Source organism: Topomyia yanbarensis, chromosome 2 (genome assembly GCF_030247195.1).
Source record: "Topomyia yanbarensis strain Yona2022 chromosome 2, ASM3024719v1, whole genome shotgun sequence".
Lineage (NCBI taxonomy): Eukaryota > Metazoa > Arthropoda > Insecta > Diptera > Culicidae > Topomyia > Topomyia yanbarensis.
Window position 1 is genome coordinate 17991707 of NC_080671.1, and position 23780 is coordinate 18015486.

Sequence of the window (23780 nt, forward strand, 5' to 3'; positions counted from 1 at the left end):
CAATTTCAATCTTAGTTATAACTATTAAGAAAGTAACAAACTCACCTTTTTGCAATCGTGTTCTGCGGGGTTCACTTGGGTGCTTGATTCTCCTAGTGGACGTCTGAAGCACGCGGCGGAGTCTCAACTCTGTGTCTCTTTTAGAGGGACGGCAGATGCTAGCACTTTGTTGAAATGCTTCGCGGGCTCACTCTGGTTGGATTTATCAATCCTAACCTTTGCACTGTTTATCGTACTTAGTTTTTACTGTTTCACTAGAACCGCAGGCTGCGCCAATCTTGATCTGGGCCACCTGTTCGAAGTTTTAAAAAAGTTTGTTTTCACTTTATGCACTTTATTTCACTTGATTGACTTAAAACTTAGCGGCCCTGACCGTAGATACATTTATACTGAACAACCACGCTGGTCTAGCAGGTGGTATTTAAGGGAACATTATGCTGACAAGACTAATGTTCCCACACGAGGCGGTGAGTGGCTTCATGTGCTGACCTAGGCGTCTGCGTTGCTGGTCAGTGTCCAGGTCCCTACGTAATTTTATATATATATATATATATATATATATATATATATATATATATATATATATATATATATATATATATATATATATATATATATATATATATATATATATATATATATATATATATATATATATATATATATATATATATATATATATATATATATATATATATATATATAGCATAGTGTTTGCCTATTGTTTATTCTGCTGTAAATTTTATGCATTGAACATTTTCGGTTTTGAATGCATAACAATCACAGCAGAATAAACGAGACTGAAATGAAAAAGGTAAACTCTACATTTTACTTATTTGAAGTTCAACTAAACGGTTTGTGGTTACAAACATGCCATATTTTTCTGCGTGTACCAAAAGTGCGGACCAAAGGCTTTTACTAGAGAGAGAGCAAAACAAACAATGGGAATACCAGCGACAATCCTGTATCTACTGCATATTTACGCATTTTGTTCTGTATCTACTGCATATTTACGCAGGAAATATATGGAGGACTATACATGCTACATGCTTAAGGTTGATGTTTTGCGAATGAACTGTCAAATTGGTGGAAAATTTTCAAAAGTTCATGTGATTTTTCATTTTTTAAGAAAACTGGCCATATCCGTCTACACACAGAAAAAAAATATTGGTAAAAGTAAGAGTGTTCCGCTCTTAGCAAAAAACAACCAACGCCAACTATTAGGTTGAAAGTAAAACTTTTAAATTAATCAAGAATAATAATCAAAATAAAAGTTTTCCTTTTAAGCAAATGAAGAATAGTACTCAAAACAAAAGTTTTATTTTTAAACTAAAAGTATGCATTGGTTGTTTTTGCTAAGAGTGAAAAACTCTTATTTTTTACCAACATTTGTTTTTCTGTGTGTAAAAAACTTGGAAGTAATGTGAAAGAAAATTAATTTCCATCAAGATGGCAACAGACTATTTTTCTTAATGAGGTATACTGAAGCATATTTTTAAATTTTTCTTTCAGAACCGGTATAAAATCACCTTACAGAAAGTTTTATATGCTCGAAATGAGAGCCAATTGTTGCCAAAAGTGAACTTATATTCATTACGCTTTGATGGGTTGTTAACCGTTATTTTTAAATCGAACCTAGGGGCAGATTATTCTAGGAATGTATAACAAATTTGCAACAACTTAGAAAAAAATGCATTTAATTTCCATTTTTGCATCAACTTTGCACTCCCTCGCAGAAAAGATTACTTAAAAATCGTCCTACGCTGATGTACTTTGTTCAATGTTTTGTTGAGTGTAGGGCTGTTTCTTTGTAGGGTTTTGACGTCTAACACGCAACGTAAAATACATTGCACGCAACGCAAAATGCATTACGAATGTCTATTTTGATGGAAAGAAATGCATTTAATTTCGCTGATTTTTAAAAATGTATCACAAGTGATCTGCCCCTAGATTGAGAATGTATGTTATGAAAGTCAAATTGCTCCCATGTCACCTTTTGGCAGTTTCAGTGCTCGATCAAATCAAAAGGAACACATAGCCAGTAGCATAATTGCAGGAAAAAAAAATCAAAACAAAGACTTAAGACGGAATTAATGAAGAATTCGAACATACAATATGCAGAGTGCCTGTTTCATTAAATTGGTCGGAATTTGAGCAAAATTGTTTTACGATTGGATAGATTTATTATTACGTCACCAAAAGTCTCTAGGAATAACTTGAATTGATAGGAAATTTATGGATTACCCTAAAATGACCAGAAAAATGAGAATTCATGCAAAACTGACGACGATGTCCGGTGTCTTTTATATTAGGACATTCCCTGGATCGAAAGGTAACTGTGACAATTATCTCATTCGACCCAGACTGTCGAGCATAATCGAATCCAGGTTCCAGAATCAATAGATCGACTATCCAGTGGTCCCATTAACCCAGTTTGGCAGCCGGTCCATGAGACAGTCAGTCAGACAGACAGTCGCTGATGCAAAATGGAGTTTTCTTAGGAACGAAAAGCGAAAGTTTTACAAAGCGATCTGCAACATGAGACAGAAAAGCAACCCGGCACCGAAAGAAGCAGTTTGAGTTGGGACTGTGACCACATTTGAAATTATGGCGCCACTGACATATGAACAAGCATATGGGGAATAGACAACTAGTGAAAAATTGCTCCTGAGGGATAACCCACCAGTAAATGAGTGTTTGGGACCGTGAATAAAAGGTAGAGCTGTATTATAGAAAAATTATCGGATCAATGTTTTAAAAGGAATTCCCTCGTAGTGTTATGTCTGTTAGTCTGTGGTTGGAGTATTGCTGTCAAATAAGTGTAGCAAACAATTGCGTAGATGGCAATAGTGAAACACAGATTTTCAACGTTTATCAATTTGAAAGTTTACACAGGTTTTAATGAAATTTTGTTCTAGACCCAATTGTCTGTTATCTGTGGTATTGCTTTTTCTAAAGACATATATGCGAATTAGAATGATTCAATATCCCATAAAGTGAGAAATCGCACATTCTCTGTATTCGCACGTTTACTTTCAGCCCTTCCAGAAGTAGCCGCCAAAATCCAGCTTTCAAATAAATTTCACAATATTTCCACAGAGAACAGACATCCATGATCGAACAAAAATATTTAAAAAACGTGTGTAAACATTTGAATTAAACTAAAAACACTAGCGCCGCCACACCAACCTATCCCAACTATCCGTCAAATCGATTCCGGAACCGGTTCGAAATCCTGGATGGATTCTGCATGGAATCTAGCTCAAAGAAAACAACCGATTCCGACTCTATCGGTTGACGTATTTTAGCTGGAATTCATGCCGGAAGTCCGAATCGGTTCCGGACTAGTTTGACTGGGTAGAGGAATAACCGCTGTCAATTCTGTCGCACTCAGCCACAAAAAAACATGACGCCAGTAGCGCACCTGGTTTAGATATCCAAACTACCTTCGAAACCGTTAGAGATTTTACACAAGTTGAATGCTGAAAATGGACGTCTGTTCTCTGTGATATTTCATTCTCGATAATTTTTCATTCCAGCAGCACTTCCCCACACTACTTTTAAAGTAAACGGCATGTTATGGTCGGTATCCTAGAACAAAGTTTCAATAGCCTACCGATCGCCAGCATCTAGTTTAGTCCTGAGACGAGACATGCAAATATTTAAAATTCGAACGTCAAATGCAGTCAGGGGTTACTACACTGAGATTGCGCATTTTTATACTACCGCCCTCGCCTTAAACCCACAAGTGGTTTGTTTTCCTCCCAATTCGCATTGCAAATGATTTGTTTTTCTCCCAATTTAAACGTCAAAACGGCACAATACTAACGCAGCTGGACAACATGAAAAATAAAATTAACAGAATAAAATAAAAAGAAAACATCTATTCACAGGTCCCGTCCCAGAGGTTTAGCCGCCTCTTTGTTTATTGGGTCGGATGTACCGATTCAATAACGCAGCCATCATCAAATAGTTGATTAGTTCTCGTGTAGTGTGCACATATGTTCTGCGTTGCCTCTGTTTCTCATCTGTGGTCGATGTTCGCTGCGCCATCTACGCATTGTTTCGCGGTGCACACACGCACCCGAATACGTCAAATCGAATATTGGTCGCGAAAATGCTCGGTGCTGATATTTGGAAATCCTGGGAGAGAAGTGGAAAATCTGAATTGTAATTATCATTTTCTAGACACCAAATTATCCGCAAAGTGTAAATCAAGTAGTTCGCTTCCGTTGAGTGGTAAAAACCAGTCGAAATAGATTGCTTTCGGCGAAAAAAACGTGGATTGAAAAATGCCTTTCCAAATCGCAAAAAAAGGTTTTCTTTTTCTTAGCGCTATTGCTGGTTGTCTCGAAAACCCAGTAAACATGAAGCGGTTCTCTTGATAGGCATTTTTGCGGAAATGTTCTCATTAGATTAATCGAAATTTTCTTTTTTCTAGCTTAAAGCAATGCAAAGCGCTTCTGAAAGAGGACGCAAGTCCTCTGTTTGCCAAAAACGACAGGAAATCGGGAGTTTCGCGAGCAATATACGAACTTGTTTCCCATGGAATCCGTGGTCAGATCAAAAAGGAGCAGGTGCTCGCTATGTTGGGTGAACTCGTCAATCTGCACTGTGATATTCCATCGATATTGTTGGACATTTACGGCGTTCTGGATGCGGAGACTGCCGGAAACAGTGGGAGTGCTAACAATGGAAACAACGGTGGGGAAACTCCGAGCGAGGAACGAACAATATTTTGTTACATAGTCAAAGAGACGGAACGGTTTTTGTCGGAGAAACTGCTAAAGGAACGGTTGGAGATTGACACATTGCAAGATGTGGGAACGATAAAGAACAGGAGTTTCTACACAAAGTTCATCAAAGTGAAAACGAAACTTTAGTAAGTGATTTTAGTTTACTGATGAGCGATAATTTGCAATTTATTTTGCGTTACAGCTACAAACAACGTCGATTCAACTTATTTCGCGAAGAAAGTGAAGGTTATGCCAAATTAATTACGGAGTTGAACCAGGATTTTGTCGAATCCATCACGGTTCAAAGCATACTGGAGATTATTAAATCGCTGATTGGTTGCTTTAACTTGGATCCCAACCGAGTTCTTGATATTATACTGGAATCATTCGAGACCCGCCCAGAACACGACAAGATTTTTATCCCGCTTCTTCAGGCATATATCAATGATGGGAATATAATTTGCGAAGTTTTAGGCTATAAATATCGGCATTTTGCCGAGACCAAAGCTCCAGAGTCATTGTTCAAAGTGACTGCATTGCTGTTGCAACATGGCGTTATAAAGTTGGACGATATCTATACTTGGGTAATTATTTGAATGTCGGTTATTGTATAGATATTTTAAATCTTTTTTTGTAGCTGAGTCCCACGGATAAACTGATTGTCTCCGAATGGGAAGCTGATGTTGCAGAAGCAAAGGAGTTTGTTCGTAAGCTGAACGTTGTCTCTACCAACAAGGATAAGGAGCAGGAACCGGAACCAGAGAGGGTGATGACTCCGGAAAAATATGCTACCAATCAAAAGTGGGGACTTTGCGAGGCACTTCTCTTGATTGGTGATTGGAACACAGCACAGCTGCTATTGAAAAAGCTTCCGGATCAATCAGTGATGGTAAATGAGCAAACGGCAAGGGCTCTCTGCCGACTGTTACATATGATAATCGAGCCAGTCTATCGCCTCAAATGTGCACTTCCTTGCAATATCAAAGGACGACCAATCAGCAATGGACTCAGTAAATTGGCTCCTCCTCCAGTAACAACGATCTCCAAACTTCGCAATCACGCATTTCCAATGTTTATCGCTTTGGGACCTTCATTACATTACGACTCGGTGCTGCTATACAAACTGCTTCGCCTAGTTCGTGTTATTTTGACGGAGATGAATGTTGATCCAATGAACACACCGACTCCAGGTTCGGAGAATGAACCAATTTACTATGACATTATTTCTTTGCTCGATTCAGCGATTATGCCAGCACTTTCGTACATGGATTGCAATTGTTGTGTTTCCGAGGAGGTGTGGTCCATCGTTAAGCTTTATCCCTACCAGTTCCGGTACAGTTTATATGCTCGCTGGAAAAATGAAACCTATCTGCTGCAGCCTAAGCTGATACGACGTCGAGGGAATGCTCAAAAACAAATCAAAGCACTGATGAAAAGAGTCAGCAAGGAGAATAGCAAACCGGTGGGGAGATTGATCGGAAAGCTTAGTCACTGTTCGCCTGGGTTCCTGTTTGATTATGTAAGATCATCTTTACTTTGTCCCATGTTGTATGGGATTCCCTGTGCACGTGGAACTGACTTTCTGTTATAGAAAGTTTAGGTTTCTAACTTTTATTTGTTTTAGATCTTGCTGCAAATCCAAATCTACGACAATCTTATCACCCCGGTGGTAGATTCTTTGAAATATCTTACCTCTCTGTCGTATGATGTTCTTGGCTATTGTCTGATCGAATCGCTAGAACAAGTCGATCGCAATCCGATGCAAAACGACGGAACGTCGATTTCGCTCTGGTTGCAGAGTTTAGCTAATTTCTGTGGGGCGATCTATAAAAAGTATAACATCGAACTGAGTGGACTGCTGCAGTATGTGGCAAATCAGCTCAAGTCGCACAAGAGGTAAAAATAATGTTCAATGGTAAATACCAGCTGCTAACTCTCGTTATTTCGTTTTCTAGCTTAGATTTGCTAATCTTGAAGGAAGTGGTTCAAAAGATGACCGGAATCGAAGCTGCTGAAGAGATGACGATTGAACAAATCGGTGCAATGTGCGGTGGAGAGTTGCTGCGAGGGGAGGTATAATTTATTTTTTTAGCATTAATTTCTATTTATCATCTCCACTAACAATGCAACCTTTTCGCAGGCTGGCTATTTCAGCCAGGTGCGAAACACGAAGAAATCTTCACAACGACTGAAAGATGCCCTAGCCAGTAACGATTTGGCCGTTGCACTGTGTTTACTGATTGCACAACAGAAACACTGCGTCATTTACCGGGAAACGGCGTCCAGTCATCTAAAGTTGGTAGGCAAGCTGTACGACCAATGCCAGGACACGTTAGTGCAGTTCGGCACATTCCTCGGATCGACCTATTCCGTAGAAGAATACGTCGAACGTTTACCTACAATCCACAGTATGCTCCAAGAGTATCACATTCACTCGGATGTTGCATTCTTCCTGGCGCGCCCGATGTTCTCCCATGCTATCAATGTAAGTTATTTGAATCTTACATGACTTCATTTCAGATTTGCTAATTACGTACATTGTTCCCTTAACAGCAAAAATACGATCAACTTCGTAAAGCAGATCAGAACTCGAAGAAACTGTCCACATCGCAGAAGATGGTCAAATACTTAGAAGCGACTGCCTTCGTAATGAACCCGGTAATCGAATCCGTCAGACCCTTGCATCCACCCAAGGTTTGGGAAGATATCAGTTCCCAGTTTCTGGTCACTTTCTGGTCGCTCAGTATGTACGATCTGCAGGTTCCATCCGAGAGTTATCAGCGAGAAATTAGCAAACTGAAGCAACTGTCCTTATCGGTTATGGATTCCAAGGAGCAAAACGCCTCCAAGAATAAAAAAGAACAGGAACGCCACGCAGCCTTGATGGAAAAGCTACAGGATGAGCGAAAGAAGCAGCAAGAGCATGTCGATAAAATCATTCATCGACTAACAAGCGAAAAAGATTCCTGGTTCCTGTCGCGCTCTGCGAAATCCGCCAAAAATGAAACTATTACACAATTTCTACAATTGTGTCTATTCCCGCGCTGTACATTCACAGCCCTGGATGCACTTTATTGCGCCAAATTCGTGCACACTATCCACAGTTTGAAGACGGCCAACTTTTCCACACTACTGTGCTATGATCGGGTAAACTTTCAATTCTTCTCACTCCAAAAACCAACTAAACATTCCATCGATTCGTTTAATTTCAGATATTCTGCGACATTACCTACTCGGTTACATCTTGCACCGAGAACGAAGCCACCCGGTACGGGCGCTTCCTGTGTGCCATGCTGGAAACGGTAATGCGTTGGCATGCCGATCAGAGCACCTTCAATCGGGAATGTTCGAACTATCCCGGATTCGTGACCAAGTTCCGCGTTAGCAATCAGTTCTCGGAAGCCAACGATCACGTAAACTACGAGAACTACCGGCATGTGTGTCACAAGTGGCACTATAAAATCACCAAAGCGATGGTGTTCTGTTTGGATTCGAAAGATTACATGCAGATTCGCAACTCGCTGATAATTCTGATGCGAATCCTGCCGCACTTCCCAGTGTTGGCTAAGCTGGCTCAAATCATCGAGAAGAAGGTCGAAAAAGTTCGCGAAGAGGAAAAGAATCAGCGGCAAGATTTGTTTGTGCTAGCTTCCAGCTACATCGGACAGCTGAAGGCCAAGTCCGGACAAATGATGCGAGAAAGTGATTTCCACCAGGTATCGGAGAAGCCAGTTAAAACTGAAACGCTGGAATCGAAGGCATTGAACGGGGACAGCAAGTTGGGTAAGTGTCGGCTGTAACGAATGATTGCGTTAGGAGCAACTAATTTATTTGTTTCTTCAAACAGATCGCAAGGAGATAAAATCTGAGAAAAAGACTATCGTTAATCCCAACTTGTCGTCCAGCTTACCGACCAAGCAGCAAAACACCCTTTCCAACAGCGTGAGCAGCATTAGCCTTAGCAGTAGTATCGATGTGAAAATCGTTGAGCGCGAGATGAAGAAAGAGACCCCGGGACGTGAATCGCGTGCGTCTTCCATTAGCAGTACCAAGGAGAAATCGTCGAAGGAAATCAAACGAGAAGAGCGGGCGCGTGAGAAAGAACGCGAACGGGAGGAAGCAGCCGCCGAGCGAAAACGTGAGAAGGACAAGGAAAAACGTCGGGATAAAACTAAAGGTGAGTAGTAACAATGTCATGATTGGGAATTGGAGTATTACGGACGAGTACCGATAATGGGAGCTGTTTTCTACTACGATACAGTGACGTTTTTGGATGTTGTATTCCAGTGGTCCTCCGGAAACAAAAATATATATATTTCCGTAGGGCTGGAACTAAACATAGTATATTTTCGATGGAACAAGGATAATCCGTAGTGAATGCCCCATCGCATCGGTTATAGAGCAGTGAGGTGGTACTAAGCTGATCAGCTACTGCACAGGCTATATTTTCAATGTGTTCGGTTTAATCAGCAAGAGATTGATACCTGGGGAGTTGAATATGCAGGGTAAATACGCATTGTTTGGTCTCAGTCGAATGAGGGCTGCTTTTTCGAAGAGCTAGATGCAGAAATGCGTCCGTTTTTAACAGTTAACGGATCGGTACGGCGCCTTTGGCATTCGACCGGCGTAGACCATTTGGATTTATATTTGGGTCCTACTAGTTGACGACTCTTTTGACTTAGAAGGCATGAGAAATGTGCAGGGCAGGCAAATTTTTTTGGCTCTTGGAAATGACCAATAGATTCCTCAGATCGGTAAAGTTCACTGGAGTAAAATGCCCAGTTATTTAACATAAACATTCGATTAAAGCAGATTGGGTTTGTTCGGAAGATTTTTTGTCTCCGAGACTAGAGGTTAATATTATCTCAAGTAGAAAATTTTGGGAAGGAAAAATTTGAAGGCTACCGCATCATCTACACCGACAGATCGAAGTCAGTCCAAGGAACAGCAGCAGCTACCTATGATGGAGTAGAGAGCTTCAAAATAAACGAAAACTTCTCTATCACTAACACGATACTACTTGGCATCCTGAACAGAGTAAAAATGATAACGAAGAAAGGCACGAGTAAGCAGTGATAATGACTGACTGAGGGGTGTGTCGAACGTCACTCAATAATGCATTGCTGAAGAAAAACTATCTGGCCTGGGCTATCTAAAAAACTTTAAAAGCAGTCGGGACGCGAGATATCCAAATCCAGTGTATTCCTTGCCATTGCAGAATTAGAGGAAACGAACGTTCGGATCTAGAAGCTGTGAAATCAGGAAGAGGAAAACAGAGTTCAATTCACTTAGCCTTGGAGACGCGATAAAACTAGCGGAGAAAGAAGGATGGACCACGGAACACCAAAACATCTCAGGAGAAAAAGGCGCGACTCACTTATACATGAACGAGTCTGGAAAAATAAATTTAATGCCTCAACCTCGATCTGAACACGGACGACAAAAGAATACTGAGTAGGATCCGATCAAGACATACGCTCACTAAGGAACGGTTATACTGATGGGACTGTGAGATAGACGACCCTTGCAAAATTTGTGATATGCAAGAGAATCTGCAGCCCCTACTGTACGAATGACCAAAATACAACGTTCAAAGAGTAGAATTCCATGTCCTAGAATACTCCAAATTACTCAAAAATATCCTAAAACAAATCGTAGAAACGGAACTAAAGCAACTAACCAGGCTTTTGACATTCAATTGTTCCATATGAAACCATAGTAATCAGACCGTATTTCAGCAGTAATATGTCCGATTCGTACGTACTTCACCAGCTGTCTTCAGTCAACCCGGGTCTTACGCAATCGTCGATGGTGGACACCAGAAACAACCTTGATTGGCCATCAGTGACCAAAAAGGTTTCAGCAAAGCTAAATATAGATCTTGCTATCGAAGGTACTATCAGCACTTTTCGCAGGGAGGGTCGGGAATCCATCATCAATGTCACTTTCTGCAGCCATTGACTGGAAGAGAACATGAGCTGTAGTGCGAGAAGTATGCCCACAGCGACTATCAAGCAATCCGGTAAACTATTGGGAACAGGATACAGTTTGAATCACGTAGGAGTCTGATAAACGAGCGGAGCTAGAAAACAGTGGTCTTTGACAAAGACGTGTTCGTCGAAGCACTTGAATTTGACAGTATTCTCTTGAACCCAAGTGCGGACGAAATGACAGCAGTACTAACAGGGGCGTGCGATGCGACCGTACCGACGAATGAGAAACTGTCGCTGGTTGTGGAGTACGACTATTGCCGAGCTAAGTGTAAGTAGGCAGGTGCCATACAGTTGATGCCATCCGAATAGTTGTGGAAGCTTCGGAAACAATTCAAGAAAATAAAGAAGAGGATATTTTTATCGCGCGATGGCCAGTTTAAACATGAATAATACTTTCAACAAAGCTAGCTGGGAAGCAATGGCCCATGCACAAAATGAGGTTTCGTAAGTACCGATGAAGGACATTGAAGAGTTACTTTCAAAACCTAACTCTGATCTATGAGACAGGCAAGGGAGATAGAAGAATGACAATCACGGCGGGCATTCCTTAGGGTTCTATTCTCGACCAGCCTTGATTAAATACGATGTATGATGGAGTGTTGAAATTCGACTTTCCCAGAGGCGTTAAAATCGTTGGTTTCACAAATGATGTGGTGCTTCAAGTCGGGGAATCACTAGAAGAGAAGGAGATCCTCGCCACGGAAGCGATTGATTTAGCGGAAGCTTGACAGCAGGAGAAAAAGTTGGCGATTAGCAAACGAAAGGCAGCGCAAGAGGCGAAAATCGCGGTCGGAGAATATATCTTCGACGCGAGCCTGAGGTTAAGCGGAAGCGTGATAATCGACGCGCTTAAATTCATTGTCGCTCGGCCAAAGCTGCAGCAACCATTTTGGTCCATGCGAGTTCGCAGCAACACAAGCTGTTGATGTTTGACTCGCGGTTTTTGTTGATCGGTCGTTATTTGTGGTGTTTTCTCTGCTCTGTCCTCGGAATAGTAAAATCCTCGTAGTAACAAACACCGTTGTTAAGGAATCGTAATCGTATTGGAATCGGAATCACTACTCGGATAATACTTCACTTTTCGGGTGTTGATCTTTTGCCAGGTCGAAAATAGAAACAAAACTGCCCCCATCAACCGGAAACGTTTTCTTTATAACACTCGAAAATGGGTGTACCCTATATGGCATAATGGACGTTTGGCATAAAGGGTTTGGCATAATGCATTTGCCATAATACTTATAGGGTATTATAGGGAGCGTGCCAATTGGCATAAAGTCATTTGGTATAAGGTCATTTGGCATAACGGACATTTGGCATAAAGGGCGAACACGAAATTATTGCGACACATTCAACAGGCCATAACTTTTTTACCATTGGGTAAAAATCAACCAAATTTTGCACACATTCTCATTGATGTGTATTGATTACATGCTGTCAAACTCGAAGTCGTGTTTTTCGATTCAACGAAAATGGAGGTGAACCAACGCGAGTCGAGAGAACAAATTCTTTCCAAACACCTGGAATTTCCTGACCTGTCGCACCGGCAGTTGGGAAAAATGTTGAACATTCACCATTCAACCGTCTCCAGAGTGTTGAAGCGGTTCCAGGAGCGGTTGACGTTGGACCACGGCAAAGGAGCTGGAAGAAAACCGGGACCGGAGAACAAAAAGACGGAGGGAAATCTGAAGTGGATGATTAAAGCAAATCCCAACGCCTCAAGCCGTGATTTGGCTAAAAAGATCGGCATATCGCAGAGCTACGTCCAGAATGCAAAGATGAGAGTTGGACTACATATATATAAGGTACAGAACTTCCCAAGCCGCGATGAGCGGCAACAATCGACGGCTAAAACTCGGGCACGGAAGCTCTACGAGAAGATGCTGACAAAATATGGCTGCTGTGTGACGGACGACGAAACGTATATAAAAGCCGATTTTAAGCAAATTCCGAGGTTGAAGTTTTTCACCGGCAAGAGCAAGTTCTATGTGGACGACAAATTTAAGAAGAAGAAAATGTCGAAGTTCGCCTCCAAATATCTCATCTGGCAGGCCATGTGCTCTTGCGGACTGAGGAGTGAGCCTTTCGTGACAAAGGGCACAGTAAATGGCGAGATCTACAAATCTGAGTGCCTCGAGAAGCGCCTTTTGCCGTTCTTGCAGCAGCACGACGAAGCTCCGCTATTCCAGATTTGCCAGATTTGGCATCATGCCACTATTCTAAAAGTGTCCTGGGGTGGTATGAGGCCAATTCTGTCCATTTTGTTCCAAAGGACATGAATCCGCCAAACTGTCCGTAGCTGCGCCCGGTGGAGCAGTACTGGGCAATGATGAAGCGGGAACTTCGGAAGAGCAAGAAGACAGTAAAAGACGAGAAGGACATGTTAAGAAAATGGAAAAAACTGAGAAACTGGTACCGGATGACACTGTAAAGACTTTGATGGAGGACATCAAGCGAAAATGCGTTCAATTTTACACTCAAGGCTCCATCGATTAACTTTTCTTTTGGTTTTGGAAGTAAATATATGTATAAAACTACACTAAAATTTTGGTTTTATTTTAAACATTATAAGAAAATTTGCATGACATTTTCGGTGTCGCAATAATTTCGTGTTCGCCCTTTAATGGTTATTTGGTATAATGGTCATTTAGCATAATTTTGAGAATTGACCACGCTGAAGGTCACTTGGCGGACAATTGGCATAACGGACATTTGGCATTATTTTGCTAAGTGATCTCACTGAAAGTCATTTGGCATACATACGAATGTGTAGTTTATCAAGTGAATAACCCATAAGGTTAAAGCTGCACTAAGCAATAATAATAATGTGTTGTTGCCCTTATCTGATATTGATTATATTTCAAGCGAATTTTTAACATTTTATAACGGGTTTTGCCTTCTTTTAAATATGAGCAGTGCCTTTGAGTTTCATTTTTGAAATTTTTGTGCTTGTTCATTTTTGCAATTTACGTTGTAGTATAATATAGTGTAGTGTGCATTTCACCAGACGTATGTTTTGTTTTGGCCATTATTATTATGATCGCCAGTGAATTTGGTTTTGCATACAATGATCCATTAATTAGAATTATCCTTATTATCTTTATATCATGACCTTTTCTTTCGAATTATGTACTTTATCATTTGTGGATTTCGCCATGTTTTTCAAACGATGATTTATTGAATGAACTTAAATATACTCAACCGTCGGTTGTTGCACTGCTCTAACACTTAGGGCGAAGCCAGTGCAATGCGGCTTTGCCGCATAACCGAGACCAAAGAGGGGCGAGGTGGCCGCCTATCCGCCGTCGGAAGCGGCGGCACCTCGCAAGCAAACCTGAGATCCACTTTTTTTTATTTATTAACAGATTAAGGCCGAAGTGGCCTGTGCCGTATACAAAAGATTCCTCCATTCCACTCGGTCCATGGCCGCGCGTCGCCAGCCACGCAGTCTGTGAAGGGTCCGCAAATCGTCTTCCACCTGGTCGATCCATCGTGCTCGCTGCGCGCCACGTCTTCTTGTACCGGTCGGATTGCAATTGAGAACCGTTTTCACCGGGCTATTGTCCGACATTCTGGCTACGTGCCCGGCCCACCGTAGTCGTCCGATTTTCGCGGTATGACAGATGGGCGGCTCCCCCAACAGCTGATGCAACTCATGGTTCATTCGCCGTCTCCATGTGCCGTCTTCCATCTGCACTCCACCGTAGATGGTACGCAGCACTTTCCGTTCGAAGACACCAAGTGCGCGTTGGTCCTCCACGAGCATGGTCCAGGTCTCGTGCCCGTAGAGAACTACCGGTCTAATCAGCGTCTTGTAGATGGTCAACTTCGTACGACGGCGAACTCTGTTCGACCGAAGTGTCTTGCGGAGGCCAAAGTAGGCACGATTTCCTGCCACGATGCGTCTACGAATCTCTCTGCTGGTATCATTGTCGGCGGTCACCAGTGAGCCCAAGTACACGAACTCTTCAACCACCTCGATTTCGTCGCCACCGATGCAAACTCGAGGCGGGCGGTTCTCATTCTCTTCTCGTGAACCTCTTCCTATCATGTACTTTGTCTTCGACGTGTTGATGGCAAGTCCGACGCGCTTGGCTTCTCTTTTCAGTCTGATGTAGGCTTCCTCAATCTTCTCAAAGTTTCGTGCAATAATATCAACGTCATCGGCGAAGCCAAGTAGTTGAACAGACTTTGTGAAAATCGTACCATCCCTGCTCTTCTTATTACACCTTCCAGCGCGATGTTGAATAACAGACACGAGAGACCATCACCTTGCCGTAACCCTCTGCGTGATTCGAAGGGACTAGAGAGCGTCCCTGAGACACGTACTACGCACATCACTCGATCCATCGTCGCCTTCACTAATCGCGTCAGTTTGTCCGGGAATCCCTACTCGTGCATAATCTGCCATAGCTGATCTCGATCGATAGTGTCGTATGCGGCTTTGAAGTCGATGAACAAATGATGTGTGGGCACATTGTACTCGCGGCATTTCTGCAGTACTTGATGAAGAGCGAACACCTGGTCCGTGGTAGATCGTTCGCTCATGAAACCCGCCTGGTACTGCCCCACGAACTCTCTTGCAATTGGTGATAGTCGACGGCATAGTATTTGGAAGAGTACCTTGTAGGCGGCGTTCAGCAGGGTGATTGCTCGGTAATTACAGCAATCCAGCTTGTCGCCCTTTTTGTAGATAGGACACACGACACCTTCCATCCACTCCTCCGGTAAAATCTCCTCCTCCCAAATCTTGGTAATCACCCAGTGCAGCGCTTCAGCCAGTGGCTCGCCACCGTGTTTTAGTAGCTCGCTTGGTATTTGGTCAACCCCAGCGGCTTTATTATTTTTGAGCCGGCTAATCTCCTCCTGGATTTCTTGGAGATCCGGAGCCGGTAGTGTAATGTCTTCCGCGCGTGCTCCCAGGTGCGTTACCGTGCCATCCTCGTCGTCTGCTGCATCGCCGTTCAGGTGTTCTTCGTAGTGCTGCCGCCACCTCTGGATCACCTCACACTGATCCGTGAGAAGATTCCCGTTTGTATCTCTGCACATGTCGGCCTGTGGTACGTGGCCCCTGCGCGAGCGGTTCAACTTCTCGTAGAATTTCCGTGTGTCTTTAGCGCGGTACAGCTGCTCCATCGCTTCGCGATCTCGGTCTTCCTGCTGGCGCTTTTTGGTCCGGAAAACCGAGTTCTGCCTGTTCCGTGCCTGTTTATATCGCGCCTCGTTCGCCCTCGTGCGGTGTTGCAGCATTCTCGCCCATGCTGCATTCTTCTCTTCGACTAACTGCTCGCATTCGCCGTCGTACCAGTCGCTTCTTCGGTCCGGGCCCACCGTACCTAGTGCAGTGGCTGCGGTGCTACCTATGGCGGATCGGATATCTCTCCAGCCATCTTCAAGGACAACTGCGCCTAGCTGCTCTTCCGTTGGTAGTGCCACTTCCAGCTGCTGCGCGTATTCTTGAGCCACTCTGCCATCTTGTAGCCGCTCGATGTTTAGCCGCGGCGTTCGGCTTCGACGAGAGCTATGCACTGTCGAAAGTTTTGAGCGTAAGCATACTGCAACCAGGTGGTGGTCCGAATCTATATTCGCACTGCGATAAGTGCGGACGTTTGTGATGTCCGAGAAGAATCTACCGTCGATTAGAACGTGGTCGATTTGATTTTTTGTTACTTGGTCCGGTGATCTCCAGGTGACTTTGTGGATATCTTTGCGAGGGAAGAATCCACAGAGATCCACTCGTTTGCCTGAATTACTCAAACATAGGGAATATAAATTGGTTTAAGTCCGACGGAGCGACTGCGATGTCGTAAATGTTTTTTTATTAATTGGTAAAGAAGAATAATCTAATTAATTTTGGTTCAAGTTCACTTTTAGTATTATTGGTAAACAAACTCATTTAAAGTCTTTTGAATATTTAGGTAGTTGCCGTTATGCTCAAACATTTGAGCTACATGCCAGCTGCTTACAACTGTACAACTAACTTTCTTTCGAACGAAAAACGTAATTCACCCTTATTCTTGTTTACGACGAATGCGAGATTCGTTCGAAAACAATTCGAACGAATAGTTAACCCATTTGATTTTGCTGTCGTAAACGGGAATACAAACCACTTTCGAACGAACCTCGCATTCGTACTAAACAAGAGTAAGGGTGATTGTCAACACACAATCAAAATACATAATACATACAGGAAAGGATATACTCAAAAAACATCCTGATAATTAATAACTTTATTATTACATGTACCTATGCCAAACGATCGTTATGTTAATTTACTGTTTTCCTTAACATAAAAATATTTGTACGGAAAGACCTTCAGCAGTAGCGACACGACTCAAAATTATGCCGAATTGCCCGACTTCGAAATTATGTGTTTCCCTGTAGTTGAAAAAATGACAAATCGCTTCTCAAAATTATTCCAAATGTCCGTTATGCCGAATGACCTTCAGTGTGATCAATTCTCAAAATTATGCCAAATGACCTTATGCCAATGACTGTGGCAATTAACCCAGACCCGATTATCTGTGTGAAATTACTAAAAAATCGGTAAAAAATCTGGTTTTTCCTAAAAGTGTGAAAATTTGTGAAATTTGCACGAAAAGGCTGTGAAAAAGAATCTGTGATGCAAAATTATTTAAAAAATTTGTGACAACAACGAAAAATCCGTGGATGTGGCAACCGTGCTGAAGGGTCTTTTTCAGATTCAAAAAATTCAATTCACCCTCGAGAAATTTTCGGTTAAGTTTCTAAAGAAACCCAGCGATTTCTGGTTAATCCTCCAGAACATCAAATGTTCCAGAGTCGGAACAGCTACAGTAGGTGACCTTTCAACCAGGCTACTTGTCATTGTAACAATTCATGACACGCGGAACAAGCAGCACATTGAGTACAATTACTTGCACTCCAAAATCTTAACTAATTGTTGGTCAGTGTTCTTAAAGCGGCCAATCCCGTCCTTCATCAGAACATCGAAACTTAAACTTATATAGCTTACACTGCCCATTAAAGCATGAGGGTCCCTACTCAAGATTTACATTTTCATTGAGCCTTTTGGATGGGACAACCATGTTTAGATATTTTCTTGATATTTTCTAAACAAAACTGGTAGTCTCCTTTATGCATTGTTAAGCAAATATTATTCAGAATATAAGCCAACAGGTAACTCATTTTCAACAAAAATCCATATGGGCCTCTCATGCTTTAATGAGCAGTACAACACCGTCGATGTTGACATTTAGAGAAGGCATGTAGACACGGGACTCTATCGTGAAGAGACTACTGCTAGCGATATTGTTTAGTCGCGAATACGCACAGTTTATCTGACTGAATCTTTTTATTCTTTTATATCACCCAGACCAGCGGATTCTACTCGATAGGCCTTGATGCGGGGAGGCGTTACGAGACATTGGCGGGAAGGGAAAGAAAAATTATAGTATTGTTTTCAAGACACGACCATAGTACACTAGAAATGCAGTTATTTTCGCTAGTGTGCCAATCTAATTCGCGAATGAATATATCTATTAAAACTATCGAACCATTTCTGGACTGAAGAGTATGTAGTCTTGATTGGTTTATATTATTCACTCGTAAAATCTACTGCATTTGAATGTCGCCGTAACAGAGTCTACTCAAATTCAAATTCGGGAAACGAAATATTGGGATTAGTAACCAACCGTAGATATCTATTAACTTCCCGAATTCCAGATAGCAGCGCTTTAATTGTAGAAAAATCTATCTACTTTAAGTCTCCGCAAACAACTGGATAAGATTGAGCTCCAACAATTAATATGTTAAACTAAAACTAAATTCTTGCCTTTGTAGCCGCTTTGGCAGCCGCAGTCGCCGTGGAATATGAATTGCAACTTCAACAGCAGCAGCAGCAACAACTCAACCTCGAAAGGGAGTCACGTGCCAGCGAGAGAGAACGGGATCGCAGCGAACGGGACCTCAGTTCGGTATCCAACTCGAGCAACGAGCATCGACGCAGCCAAGATCCGCCGGAACATGACAGAGGTATACGCGGTTGTGATATTTAAATTCCGAATGGTTAACTAATGCATTTTTCAGAAGTGAAACGCCGCAAACTGGAAAGTTCCAGCTCCAAGGTTAGTATTCTGGTGTAAAAACACTTCACAGTGCTAAAAAGAAAGCTAGAGAAAGAAACCAAGTGCGATGACCTATCGGTGAGACAAAAATAAGAGAAGAAAGAAAAATGGTGTAATTTTGAGGACACTCTTGGCTGACGCGATGTGCGCCGGCTTCGGTAATGGTGCGTGGGATTTCTCGGAGCTGTACGGTGCTGGGATCGCGTCTATGCTGCTACAGGGGGAGACGACTTTCAAGCGAGTACCACTAATTCAGGACCAGCTGCAGGAAATCGAAGAGTTCGCAAAAGTGCCCCTAAGATGTCTGGGATCAGGAATCGCGGATGGCATTCATTGTTTAATTATAAAATTCAAGTTGAAACGTTCATGTTAAATGGATATCTTAACGTTTCATACAATCTCAAGCAATGAATTTATTTGTAAACCTCTGGAGACGAATCGCTAATAAAAAGTGAGCGGGAATTACAACAGTACTTGAGGATGGCGGGATGATGAAATCACACACAAGGATGCACAAAGATGGAATAGCTGACCTCATGGACAAGGGAAGAAGATTGAAAGCTTGAGTAGAAACTTAAATGATAGTCAACATGTTTATGAATAAGAATAAAGTTCAATAATCATTTGCATCAGCAAACAATTATAAAAGGAGATTAAACCAACTAATTGGAACTGAACCGGATAATGAAAGATACCCAACTGCTGGAAAACGACACATTTGTTCTTTCTTTGTTCGTCGACTGATCAATTGAGTCACATCTCATTCTTCCAAACCCCAATGAAACCAATGCTAGCAGACGAAAGATGCTATACCTACAACAATCGGATGGCAGAATCATCAATAATCGGAACAGATGGGAAATGTTTACAAACCAACAACGGGCAAACTTCAGTTTCAATAAGGATTTGAATTGATCCCAAATGCTACAAATTTCTGTTGCCAATCGAACGATGGAACGCCGTTGGATGCTGCTGGATTTGGACCTCAAGTTGGAAGCTCTCAACATTTCAAAACACTCGAACAGGATCGCCACTTCAATTGAAAGATGTTCAGATCACGAAACATCAAAATCGGAAAAGTGATTCATCTTAGTTTTAAATTTTTCATTTTATTTTTGCAATTAAAAAGTTATACTCGCGATCGCGATGGACAAATTTGAAACCAAATAGTCAGTTTGTTAGTTACCAAATCTAAATAGTTTGAGACGAGTGTCGTCGATAATAGCTTCAACATAAAAAAGCGATTCGTTCAATAATACATTGCCAACAATTCGTGCTCGCGTAAAATTATCTACATCGATAAAAATTCAAACCCTATAAATATCAAAACTCTGTTCGATGTGTAAGGTGAATCGAAGTGATAGATGTTTCAGCAATCCACTGCAGTCATCAGTCGTCAATCTCCCCCGCCAACTGTCTTCCTGAAGTGGAGCTTTTGAATTGTTACCGCCTGGTCTGGTCACATCCGCACTTTCCCAATGGTCGATCGCACTTCGTAGTCGTATCTGTATCCTTCCTCATTCATGGGCATATGCAAGGTACGTATCACCCATACACCAATGAAATTGCCGTGTTTTTGGGAAGGGCTACAGAGTAACACGATGCTAAAGATGTTTCATGCGTGCGTGTAGCTTGTAAAACAAATGTTTGTTAAAAAGAAATTAGATGTCATCAAATTACGATGCGTCTCCATACTAATTTTTAACTACCGCCGTCTCCACTAAAATCCTGGAATGTTATGAATAATTTATTATTTTTGTCGGAAAGCATACACAATTTCGGTTTTTTGTTCCCAGTCTATTTTCTGCATTTGGCCTTATTCTCCATTTCCTATCAAATGAAGCTTTTTTTTATTAATCTGGACTCGATTTGACTAATTTTTAATTATTGAACCACGTTTGTGCAATCTATTTTGTGCATCGGTTCTTGTGGTATTGTATAATTTCCTCTCGATCCAATGGAGATGTGCGACGAGTTCGATTTTCTTGGAAAATAATTTAAAAATTATCATCTTACCATGATTGAAAAGTAAAAGTCTAATAACCAGTGTGACAGACGAACGGCGAAAACTTGTCTCCAACTCATGGGATAGGCGAAGAGAAGTCCTTACACGTGCACACAAACCATTAAATTGCTCTCCACCAGAGATGACCAGGTATATGCGGCCGCTATTGGAACACGTTCTTCTTTCGCCTCGTTTTAGAGCAAACACGACGACATCAGCGCCATCATCCAGTCATCTTCTTCGTCCGAGTCCAAGAAGGAGCGTAGCAGCAAGGGAAAAGACAAGCGTGATAAAACCGACGAAGAGAAGGAGCTCCGTAAAGAGCGTAAGCTCGGAAGAAAGAGGGTAAATTGATCATAGGAAAACCGACTGAAGCAATGTAGTTTTCAACAAGCACCACTTTTTTATCTTAGGACCGTGCCGAAGAGATTATGCTTGCCGAAAAGCGTCGTCGCGAAGAGGAAAAAGCTGCCAAGTTGCATCTGCAAAACGGTGAAGACGAACTTACTCCTTCTCATCGCGAGAAGCATCATCATTTAAGAGTAGGCAACGTAAAATGTGAGCATTTTTTGGCAGGACACTAGTATTATCTCTGTTTGCAGGAAAAATCACCCCCGTATAGCGGACGGGATCATCGCGAACGTTCGCATGATCGCAGTGAGAAGCAGTACCTCACCAAGTCTTCACGCACAAGATCTGGATACTAGTAGTGGTGAAGAGCATAAGCATTTTCCTACCGAAAGAAAAATAACTAATTTGAAAGTATCGATTAGGGAATTCTTTACTTAGGATTAGGACAGCTATTGCTTCCATTTTGTTTGAGATGACTTATTAAAACCGATTATTTCTTATGTAGTAGTTTTGCCCTTTTTGACAACTTTTTGCTTTCAGTACAAAACTAGATCGATACAATTATTAACGATTGAAATATGTTATTTCTGGTATTTCTTTTGTCTTAAGAATTTACATTAATTAATAAAAAAAATGGAGGTAATATTAATTGTGGGCTTTACTAAGTAGGAATATATGTCAATTTGCAGTAGTAGCGAAAGAGAACAGAAGTGTGTAATGATCTTTTTCAGAGAACTGTCAAAGAGGCAACATATACCCCTATCCCTAAGTATGTAATTTCAAAAAGTTTCAGGAAATTTGTGTAATAGAGTATCGGTAGTAACATCTATCGTATTGAAAATGATTTGAATGCCGTTGTGTTTCTAATCATTAGCCACCAGACACAGCGAGTTGCATTGCAGCTGTCAGTATAGATGTATTTTTTTCTTATTTTTGTAAGAAGCATAAAGAATAAAATAATTCACTACAGTGTAACCAGTTGAAGGTGTTATTTCTATTTGCTTATGGTCATGAATGAACATTACTGGGGTAGTGTTAAATAATATCACTCGTTTCCGCAACCCCTAAAGCAAAGATATGATCAATAAAGGCGAAATTTTTAAAGGCATTCTTTTGTAGACACCCTTTTGTAATCCATTAGTATCGTCTGTTGAGTTAAAATCTTACTAATAGGTTATCTCACTACGATTTGAGTAAACATTCACTCCTTTGGCCATCTACATGTAAAGTCCCCTGATCGTGTGCCTAGATTTATGTGCTACGGAGAACAAACCCTCTACTAGCGATGGTTCAACTGTGTTTTTCACCGAAATGATGTTTTTTTTTATTAAAATCTTTGCCGAAAATCTGTTACATTTGGAATTTCAGTTTTGTTTAATTCTCGCACGTTTTTTTTACTTTTCTTATATATTCTTTTTAAAGAGCCAGTAAGCATACTGTCAAAATTCACTCAAATTTTCTCTCAAAGAGGATTTTGGCAGTATGCTTATTTAGGGCAAGAATTTAACCCAGCTTCTATTGCGGTAAGGATTGTTGCCAGTTCTTCAAACGTTAACCACACGTTGTCGACAACTCGCTTCAGATGGGGTTTTGCCCCACGAGTGGATCGTCCCAACACCTGTCATAGAGCCATAGGTATTGAGACAACAGCCGAATGGATCGAAAAACTTCGACGAATCGAATCGCAGCTGACGCTTAGTATTCGCGCTGTCAATGTCGAATGTGTTTTTGAAACTGATGGGGTCTTCTTAAGGGGTCCAGCGGATCCCTAAAACCTTGACAAAATTACCCTCTTGTAGTAGCTTCAACGGAATAGGGTCATCTGTTATAACATCGCACTCCAAAAGTTGCGGTACGTTAGAGCACCTCCTTTGCAGAACAAAATCACTGCTTGGCAAAACTTCAGTGATGTCGCTACGAAGAAGCTTTGCTTCGTCGACGTAATCCGCAACGGATAGCAAATAATGCATATAGAATTTTTTCAGAATCCACTCGGCTGACAGCGGGTGTGATTCTTTGTTGTTCTGAGCAACCTGTTGCAAGGTCGCCATGGCTTGGTACGCTGCGCCGTACCGTAGGTAACGATCAGCAAACGATAATGTTCTAGAGATTGCTTCAGATTGTCGCGCCACACAACTCGTTGCAAATCGGAATCTTCTTTGCTGACAAGAACTTGCCTATACATCTTTTCTATGTCGGCACAAAATGCCATCTTGTACGTATGCCAGCGGGAGAGTATGTTTTATGAGCGGCTCGTTCACATTTGGCCCCACTAGCAGACGATCATTCAATGACACTCCGAAAGTACTCTTGCTCGAGCCGTCGAACACGACCCGAAGTTTCGTCGTCGTACTGTCCATCTTCCAGACAGCTTGATGCGGAAGGCAGTACGATTTCTCCGGTGCAACCGCCACCTGGCATGGTGGTACTTTCCCCATGTGACCAAGAGCATACTCAGCCATAAACTCCTGGTGGTGTTGTTTTAGTTTTGGGATCGATGCTAAATTTTCTCTCCATTGTTTTGAACCGCCGGATGGCAGCAGTGGCTGATTCACCCAGTTCCGACTTGGTACGGTCGAAGGGTAAGCAAACC

General features: G+C 41.8%; 1 protein-coding gene across 1 annotated transcript; it reads left to right on the forward strand.

Annotated features, from left to right (window-relative positions):
* Nucleotides 1-449: 449 nt before the first annotated feature.
* LOC131679340 (THO complex subunit 2) lies at nucleotides 450-22162 on the forward strand. Its single transcript, XM_058960051.1, has 16 exons — nucleotides 450-467; nucleotides 3974-4170; nucleotides 4442-4882; nucleotides 4939-5320; nucleotides 5374-6255; nucleotides 6361-6632; nucleotides 6692-6809; nucleotides 6877-7221; nucleotides 7290-7883; nucleotides 7949-8519; nucleotides 8584-8913; nucleotides 18548-18739; nucleotides 18794-18831; nucleotides 21035-21181; nucleotides 21250-21378; nucleotides 21439-22162. The coding sequence occupies exons 1-16, from the start codon at nucleotides 450-452 to the stop codon at nucleotides 21541-21543; spliced, it is 4761 nt and encodes a 1586-aa protein (XP_058816034.1). The 3' UTR covers nucleotides 21544-22162.
* Nucleotides 22163-23780: the final 1618 nt, after the last annotated feature.

Coding starts and splice junctions, on each gene's coding strand:
- LOC131679340 (XM_058960051.1), top strand. Junction 5,321..5,373: donor TGGACGATATCTATACTTGG/GTAATTATTTGA, acceptor CTTTTTTTGTAG/CTGAGTCCCACGGATAAACT. Junction 6,256..6,360: donor CTGGGTTCCTGTTTGATTAT/GTAAGATCATCT, acceptor TATTTGTTTTAG/ATCTTGCTGCAAATCCAAAT.